The 9690-nt window shown below is 41.0% G+C and overlaps 1 protein-coding gene across 1 annotated transcript in view; it reads right to left on the reverse strand.

Moving 5' to 3' along the window:
- Positions 1-9690, reverse strand: part of si:dkey-225n22.4 (collagen alpha-1(XXI) chain) — an 88056-nt gene that overhangs the window by 57804 nt on the left and 20562 nt on the right. Inside the window, exons 3-8 of the mRNA XM_034862405.1 lie at positions 8690-8826; positions 8456-8575; positions 2715-2831; positions 1969-2155; positions 1428-1593; positions 1109-1334 (exon numbers count right to left, since the gene is read on the reverse strand). Of these exons, the coding sequence (XP_034718296.1) occupies positions 1109-1334; positions 1428-1593; positions 1969-2155; positions 2715-2831; positions 8456-8575; positions 8690-8826 (953 nt within the window). The remainder of the gene's footprint in view (positions 1-1108; positions 1335-1427; positions 1594-1968; positions 2156-2714; positions 2832-8455; positions 8576-8689; positions 8827-9690) is intronic.

Below are 9690 nucleotides of genomic sequence, written 5' to 3' on the forward strand. Positions count from 1 at the left end.
TGCTAGCTTTTGTTAATTTACAAAGTTATGGAACTAATCAAGAATGCATAGAAAGTAACGTTATGTCGCACATACAGTCTGTGACTTCAGACTCGACTGAGCTTGCCGTCGGCTGAGCTTGCCGTTATTTCCTTCCTCCGTTACCTATAACCTGCCTACCTTAACACGTAGTATCTGCTGCGCGCGGCCGCACGTGAGTCAGAGTTGACAACAAACAGCGGCAGCTGCTCCGCCATTCATCATAAAGTTTGGCTTTAAAACGTCATAAAACAAGTCCCAAACAAAGAAGCGCTGAACGCAAAATAGGTGAGTAACCTGTGGTGAGTAAACATGTTCAGCTCAGCATTCGCCATCTAACGTTAGCTTGCTTGTTGCTTCAGCTCCGAGCTTCGGGAGGTTTACTCTGACAGTCGTTCGTTATGAGATAAATAAAGTTGAAGATTATAACAGGCAATAAATAAATAAGGTAATTATTACAAAGCTAAATATATAAAGAAGCTAATTAAAAGAGATATATACATTTATGTCTCACTGTATAATTTAATTTCTACCTACATTTATTTGTTCATTGTATTTTTTGGGGCAATTAATTGTATGCCTATTTATTTATTGAGCATTTATTTATTTCTGTATTTATTCTTAAATATGGTAGACCTGGTCCTCCATATTGGAGAACCCTTTTGCAATTATATATATATATATATATATTATATTATATACTCGTAATGGTCAACATAAAGATGTCCTGGTTTAATTTGACCCTTTTCTTAACCTGTCCCACATTTTTAAAGTAACCCCATTTCTATTTGTGTAATAAACTGTGAGTCACCAAAGAATCTGTGCAGCAAACCAAGGCTGGCCAACAGAGCTAAACCTAAAGTGAAACAATAGCCAGACAGATAAAGTCTTTGTGTCCAGAGGCAAAGGTACAGTCATTTGTCCTGTCTTTGTCTGAACTAAATTGGATTAACCAGTTGACAGGGAGCAATCAGGCATTTTCACACTTGGTCATATTGGGAAAGGACCATTTGTCAATAATTAGAAATCCAAGCCCAGCCAAAAGCCATGTTGATCTGGTAAGGACGTTAAACTCAATACTAACACCAACCTGAAAGCCTGCTTTAAAGGTGACACTCTGCTCCTTTTCTGTAATACTGGTGGTGGTGGTGAAGATGACACTTTTGTCCTTTCCATTTAGTGTCACTGCAGCCTGGATCTCTTTATCTTTAGACAGCACCCTCCAAAGGTCAAAGGTCAGCATGCTAGCAGACCCCTTTAGACGCAGCGTTGCTACGAACACATAGGATGGAGGGAGGCCTTCTGGGAAAATATCCCTAGTACAAGGATTAAGTGAAATACCTAAATATAAACGATGAAATGAATGATAGATTTTTAAAGACCATTACACTCTTTAGACAACATTATACCTGGTGTTCTCAGTAATGTCTGTGGAGACAGTCAGTGCGTAGGCTGCCTCAGAAGCCAGGGAGCCAGGGATCTCCTTGGCCTTCTTCTGAATTTTCATGCCCAGCATCAGCTCAAAGCCTTTCTCATCACGAGATGCCACTGGGATTCGTGTTGGACACACAGACTCTAGAAAGAAAAGGGCCGTTTATTCAGGCAGCTAAACAAACAGCTAAGCACCAAATATTTATGCAATCATTCATTGTTTGGTCAACTGTGTTATGTGGTGTTTTTGTTGTATTTTTGTGGACAACACAATTGAATGAATATCTTTAGTAGTTGATATAAAAATATAGATTGATACACAAGATCTCAACACAAGTGAAGACTCAGTAGGTAAGAACGCAAAAAAAACGGAACAAGCACTGGAACAAGAAAAGCTACAGAGAAAGTACAGATGCAGCCATTAATAATCAAATTGTCTTTTTTTTCAGTACCACATGCCGTAATGATGCTTTTCTTTCCTTCCATACCAAAATAGATGGATGAACTAGATATCCTGACCTTCACAGAGCTTTTGTTCCATGGAGTCTCGAATGCGGTCAATGGTGGTGTAATCTTCGGCATAAAGGACATAGGTGGATGATGGTCTATTGGCGATGGATACAAGCTCCGATGTGGTGATCTCACTGCCAACTCCAACAGCGAATACTGTAATGCCCTGAGCTCGTGCCTCCATACTGGCATCAACCTTAGGAAACATAGGATTTATCTGGTGAAAATTAGCCCCCAAGAGGCTTTCCATTTAGACCCTTGACAGTGAAGTTCATGGAAAAACAGTATGACAGAAATACAATAACAATTTTACAGCCAATAGCTTTCACATAAATGTCATAGTATGGATAGTCTATATCCTTGATGTTCCACTTTCACTTCATTTATGTTGGCATTTCAAAGTCTGGTCAATGGATACAGACGGAGGTTAACCTTTTCTCAGATATCCCAGCGGCACAGCAGCTTTTCATGATTGGTTTAAATAATGAACCAGAGCAAGTTTTCCTGCCCTGAATGCTTTGTGGAGTGTCCAGCCTCTCCAGCACGCTCTGGAGAAGGGTCTGGCAAAGCAATACTATAGTGTGGATAACCCCATGTAAGATAATGTTGCCTTGTTGAGGTTCTATGGATGAGGATATCCTGTCATTCTTTTTTTCCCACTGTAGTACATCTGAAGCCCCCTGAGTTTGCCACCCAAATAAACATATTAAGGTGGTTTCAACCCGAGCACCTGAACCCAACAGAGTGACATTTACCACATCATCCTGAGATTTGCCATCAGTAACCACCACAGCGATGCGGTTCTTGACCTGGCTGGATCTTTGGGAGGAAGAGAAGACATGGTCCACGGCAAACTTGATGGCCCTGCCAGTCTGCAAGACAGTTAGAAAACAGTGATGACCTAGTAGAGTACAGTGAATAATGCCATGATGCTGGGAGGGATCATTTATGTGAACATGTACGTTCACCAGCTTCCAGATATCAACAGCTGAATCACATCAGAGTACAAATTAAATTATACCCAAACATAGCAAACATGTATTTTTTCTCCCAGAAGCAAAGCAACCAACCCTAGCATGCCTGTATGTTTATTGACCATTTCTGTGCTTGTCAGTCCCTCCAGGATTTTGCAATGTCGCGATTGCGCTAATTCATGCAAATTTAACCAATCGCTTTTGTCCGACTCGCAATCTTGACCAATCACCGCAACTTTTACGCAAATTTGACCAATAACCAGTTTGCCCTTGACGTCAACCAATCCCAGCCGTCCCGCGGGCCAGACTGCATCAGCTTGTGACTCTGAGAGCCAATGACCAAGTGGGAGTGAGAACGTTTTGATGTCACACATGCGTCGCTAAATTCATTTCCTTGTTTCAGATATGATTCATTCGCAGCATCCTTAGCCTTATTGGTAAGGTTACCAGGAAACCTCAGCCTAGAGTCATTTTGTTCTCCTCAAAACGGGTTTCCTTTCTATTTTCAAGAACTATACAAAAAAAATCACAACTTTTTTTGCAATTTTCTCTGTCTACCACAACTTCATTGCAACAGACATATAAAAAACTTTGCAACTTTTATCGCACTTTTTTACAAAAGCTCCCGCAAGATCAGGCATTTTAGGCCGCAACAATCGCAAAAAAAGTCTGTAAAATCCTGGAGGCACTGGCTTGTGGTACTTTGTGGTCATGTTGCTGCAGATCCACCTGTGGTAACTGAATGTTGGCACTCTTGGACCTGCCTTAGTGCAGTTTGCCTCTCCATAACCAGCCTGCTCCACTTTATTAGTTTCTTGTTTTTGGATGGAGTTCTGGAAGTAGTGAAGATTTTAATTGGCCATTTTATAGTAAACTTCAGGTCTGTTTCATTCCTCAGCATGATCAACCAGTTGGAGTCCTTAGTGCAGCAACCAGTGTCATACCGTGCTCCTGTGTCAAGTTCATGTTTTCTATTTGTTTTATTAGCTCAGTTTATTCTCACCACTTCCTATTTTATTTTGGTACTCCCCTTCTAGTCTCGTGACAGGTACATTTACTTCCCAGTCTTTGTCTTCCGTCCCGCCGTGTGTGATTATCTCCCCCCCGTCCCAAAGTGTTTCACCTGTATCTCCTCCGTCCTTGTGTATATAACCCCACCTGTCACTTATCTCACTGCAAGATCGTCTTTCCTCTGTGTTACCTGTGAGCGTTCTCCCTAATTCCAAGCTTTTCTATTTTCCTGACTTCCTGTGTTTCGACCTCTTTGTGGATAACGCTGTTTACTGTTATTCACTCGTGGGTAGATTTTCTCCAAATAAGTCTGTTTGGATTTTATCACCTCAGAGTTGTGCTTTTGTAGGTCCATCCAGTATCTGTATGCGTGGTCATGTGTATATGGAACCCAGTATTATCATATGTAAATAATCATGTGAATAGACTGGGCAACATATGAATAGAACTCAAGTGATTATCATTAAATTTTTATTCATATTCATTTAATGAACATTTTTCTATTAAAATGCTCCTTTTTTAAGACTGTTTTTGTTTCTTATATTTGCATTTCTCTCAATTAAACAATATTTTTATGTCAAGTTGAATTCCTGATGTACCTTTTCATAATGCCACATTTTATTTCATGCCATCGTTATTCATGACAGGGACAGTTAGCAACCTATCACCATTCAGCAGCTTAACGAGGATACTCATGCTACCCACCTAGCCAGTCAGCCAGATTGTGGTGAAACCTGGGCTGCGGTCGAATAGTCAAATTTGCTTAGTAAGGTTCCTAACGGAGTGAAATGACCCGGAAAAAGTTAAGTGGCTGCCTTGATAATAGCCGTTTGAATTGTGTAAGTGAAAGAAAGGTGCTTCATCCACACTAGAACTGTTGGGTCCTTGTAAATTCTGGAGTGTGGTCTATCTGTATAGTGTCTTGAAATAACTCTTGTTATGAATTGTTACTATAAAAAAAATTGAATTGAAATTTAATGGAATTATTGCTTCCTTTGTTACCTCCTTTAGCATAGGATACACTGGAGCATCCATTACAAAAGGAAAGGAGATAATGATGTCCCACAAGTTCTTGCAGAAGCCAAATTTGAAGTGACGCATCGCAATTTCGCCGTTCATAATCTATAAGGTGCACAGTAGCGTAATCCTCTACGCACCATTGTTCATTTTATTGTAGGTGAGACATTGCAACACATCTAATAGGCCTAATAATGATAATGTACTTCATGGCGCTGTCTGAGGGGTTTTATAAACCGGTTAATGTGAGAACGTTTACACATTACAGAACTGTGAATCAATCAATCAATCCAAATTTATTTATATAGCTCTTTACAACAACCAGCAGGTATCCAAAGTGCTTAACAAAATGAGTAAAAACATACAACAGAAAGGGTAAACATAGAAAACAGTAAAATCAGAAAAGGTTACAAAGAAACAAAAGAATAAAAATTGTCACACCACTGCTACGTATTAAAAGCCAGACTGAACAGATATGTTTTAAGTTTGGACCTAAAAAGAGTGACATCTGTAACAGTACGCATATCAGGGGGTAACTTGTTCCAGAGTCTCGGCGCTGCAAGGAATGGATCGCTGAATCCAAAGTTACACAGCGCACCGGACACTGGTTCGTCCATAGCCCAGTGCAGCGTCTGAAGTTACCTGATCAAACCCTTGGTTATTTTAATATTACCGTTTTGTTAAAAACTCACTACAGATGTGACTACATTATTATTATGACATTATTATGCGTGAAAGAAAGAATATTATGTGAGAATGCGCGGATCGCCCCTGACGGCATTCAAATCGGTTACCTGGAATCTCCCACACACACAGGAAAAATGTTACACATAATAACGTTTATGATCATTTTTTAGTTGCTCAGCTCAAACCCTCCTGTCTATTCATTTTCATCCACATGAATCCCAACTGGGATGATTGTGTTAAAATAATTGTTACATGTGTGCAAGATCAACAGAACGCGTTGGCCTACGAATCTCCTGCAGGCTACATATATGCCCATATATGGGCGGCTGTGGCTCAGTGGTAGAGCGGTTGCCTGCCTATCGGAAGGTTGGTGGTTCGATCCCTGGCCCTGCAGTCCCATGTCAAAGTGTCCTTGGGCAGGACACTAAACCCCGAGATGCCTCCGATGCTGCACATCAGAGTGTGAATGTGTGTGAGTGTTTATCTGGTGAGCAGGTGGCACCTTGTACGGCAGCCTCGGCCACAGTGGATGAATGTGTGTGAATGGTGAATGTTTCCTGTAGATGTAAAAGCGCTTTGAGTAGTCGTTAAGACTAGAAAAGCGCTATGTAAATACAGCACATTTACATATACTGTATGCTATGATGTGTGCATTTACGCAGGAGAACAGCAGTCAACAGCGTAACTCTGTCAAGGTAATAACTACGGATTTTAGTTTAGCTTTTTCAATTTCCCACGATTTCAGCTACAGTGGCATTTACTGATGCACTGAAACATTTACAGTGTTTGAAAAACCGCCTTACTCATCATTACAGTGAATCTTTGAAGAAAACACTGATACAATGCATCATTTAAAAGCAATAACCTACCAAGACTGTTGAAAGGTTAAAATAACTCACCTTATATTCTTTCTTTTACACATAATAATGTCGTAATAATAATGTAGTCATATCTGTAGTGAGTTTTTAACAAAACGGTAATATTGAAATAAGCCAGGGGGCAAACAGGTAACTTCAGACGCTGCACTGGGCTATGGACGAACCAGTGTCCGGTGCGCTGTGTAACTTTGGATTCAGCAATCCATCATTCACAGTTCTGTAACGTGTAAACGTTCTCACATTAACCGGTATAATCTTAATTATTTTTTGTAGCTTCTGATAAGCAGATAAACCAGTCCCCCGCTAAAAATGATGAGCCCAAAATGTTCAGTGAGGAGGCCATGAATACAGGGACAGGTAGAGAGGATAGCAGAGTAAACAATAGGAATAAAGTTATTTAATGTTGTAGATGCTGCTGACAATGTGCTATTCACAATGTAACTGTACTGTGAAGTGAACTGTAGCCTAAACATTAAGTTCTCTTTGTGGATGAGTGGCATATAATTAAAATGCTTTATTTCCTTATATATTTCTGCTGTTGTTAAATTTTCAACCTCTCCTTGTTGAATAGTGGACTAGTTTTTACTAACTATTATTATTTAACCTTTGGAACCATGATACTAATAAAAACCTGGCCTGAAACTCCCAGGCTGAAAAATGGCCCCACTCTGACCCCGTGTGTGTGTGTGTGTGTGTGAGTGTGTGGGTGTGTGTGTGTGTGCATTGTTTGGAGCAATAACTCCACCTTGTCTGTCCAGAGAAAACAATGATTGTTGTTTGCTTCGTACAACTAGTGAGAGAAGTAGAAGGAAGGTTGTACGCAGGCGCGTGGACTTGTTGGTGTTGTGTGGCAGTTCTTCACACTACCAACTAGCCGCCTGCATACTAGATCAAATTTCACACACTTTTGGGTCACCATATGGACGCCGAGTGTGTGTATGTGTATGTGTGTGTGTGTGTGTGCATGTCTAACCCCTTTGTCTCTGTGTTCCAGTTCATTTTGCTTCCTGGTCTTCTGGATTCCTCAACATGTTTTGGAACAATTTTCACCTGCTTACTTCAGGACCCTTTTTATTGTAACCCTTTATATTCTTTAAATCTTTAAACTCAGCATTTTTGGGTCCGCCATTCCTCTAAAGCCTGACATTAGGAGATCATTTTTTGACTTTTCACCCGCAGCCCTGGATTGTGACTGCTGTTATGGTTCTGCTTGACGCCCACTGCTACTACTATTATTATTAGTCATAGTTATATTCTATATATAGATATATATCTTTCATGTTACTATAATTCATATTTCTCTTTTTCTTTCTCTCTGTTTCCATCAACTGGTCGAGGCAGATGGCCACCCACTTAGAGCCAGGGTCTGATCAAGGTTTCTGCCCCTTAGAAGGACGTTTTTCCACACCGCTGTCGCATCAAATGATTGCTCTCGGGGGAATTGTTAGGTCTCTGTACATCATTCTGTCTATCTGTAAAGTGCCCTGAGATCCCTTCTTTTATGAATTGAAACTATAAAATTGAATTGAAATTGATTTGAATTATGAGTTGAGTTTTAATAATTTCTAAAACTGTTTCACAGATGATTGTTTTATTTATACATATTACTCAATTTATTCCAATGATTACCAATTTCATAATTCTTTATTAAATATTGATAGCTTTGATCCTAAACCTTTATTTGCTTCTAACCCAAGGACACTGCCACGCTGTTTTCCCCAAATCTTTTTAAATTTCTAGTGTGTTTCTATTTTGATTTATTGCTTAATTTAAATTAAACATTGTGGGTCAATCACATCTGTTATGGTGGTGCAATGACCAGGCCAAGCAGCACACTAAATGTTTGGAAACATTATATATTCTTATAATAACCTGCATGGAAATTAGGACTGATAGTTGGAGTTGTAAAGAGAAAAAATGCTGTCCTGCCTGTGTGTTTCCTCCCAGGTAGGTGATGCTCTGTATGGCCTGGATGAGCTCGCCTCCACCCTGGTGTTTCCCCAGAGGAATCTCCAGACGAGGAGTGTCGCTGTACTGAATCACAGCCACCTACAGCAGATACAAACAACACCAATGGAGGTGTAGTGCAATGTTTTTTTTTAAATCAAAGTAGGCAACTGACACAAAAAGACAGAGGATAGAAGACAGAGAAGTTGATATTACCTGTGTGTAGTGGGAACTGATGTCAAATTGGCTGGTGATGTTGATAAGCCACTGCTTGGCCGTGTCAAAGTCAGAGAAGCCCACACTCCATGAGCCATCAACAATATAGACCAGGTCGTTTACAGCTGTGCTGCAGCCTAAACACATACAGTAGAAACACACATACACACACACACACACACAAACTATTCACATATAAACTTAAAATATACATTTTAGACTCGAGATCACTATGATTTAAATTGTTGAAATAATAATCAACCTTTTTTAATCAATGATTTTATTATTAAGCCCAGTCTTGATATTGTAATGACCTAAGTTAATGTGTCCCTGTCATTACGAGTTCATCAGTTTCATCAGTTAAGCAAATGTTTATATTTGTTAGTGTTATGCACTACTGTTACCAGCAGAGGTCAGTGTGGTTCTATTGGGGGGGGGGGGGGGGGGGGGGGGGGGGGGGGGGGGGGGCAACCCAAGTTTGGGCCGTAGAAGAAGGGCTCCTGGTTCCGTTGTTGTGGACTGGATGTTCGGCGTGGTCACGGCCAACAGTGACCGGAGTTAAGCTGTGTTATAAAATAAATGCACAGAAGTTGCAAACCAGTTATCGCCTCCTTCTTCAACGCTGCAACACAGGGGTGAGCGTTACACTGGTGTCAGAAGTTAAAGTGACGGACTGGTTACTTCTCCGGTGTTAGCTTAGCCGGCTAGCGGACCTACCGAACGGAGCCGCTGTGTTAGCCTACTGTCAATGGACATGGCGGAGGGAGGAGCGCTGCCGAAAATTAAGGAGGAAGGGGTGAGCTACAGTTATGCCCGAGCAGAGGGTCTGGCGGCGAAGTTTGAGCGCGCTGCGGGGACCGAAGCCCGCTTGAAACTGGCGGCGAGGAGCATGGCCAACGACGCGGGAATGGGCCCAGCTGTCACCCAACATGGCGGAGGACGTGTGGAAAGCTTCCTCAATGGCACGTTAGCTCCACCACAGCACTACAACGGAGAGAACG

This window comes from Etheostoma cragini, chromosome 22, assembly GCF_013103735.1.
Source record: "Etheostoma cragini isolate CJK2018 chromosome 22, CSU_Ecrag_1.0, whole genome shotgun sequence".
Classification (NCBI taxonomy): Eukaryota; Metazoa; Chordata; class Actinopteri; order Perciformes; family Percidae; genus Etheostoma; species Etheostoma cragini.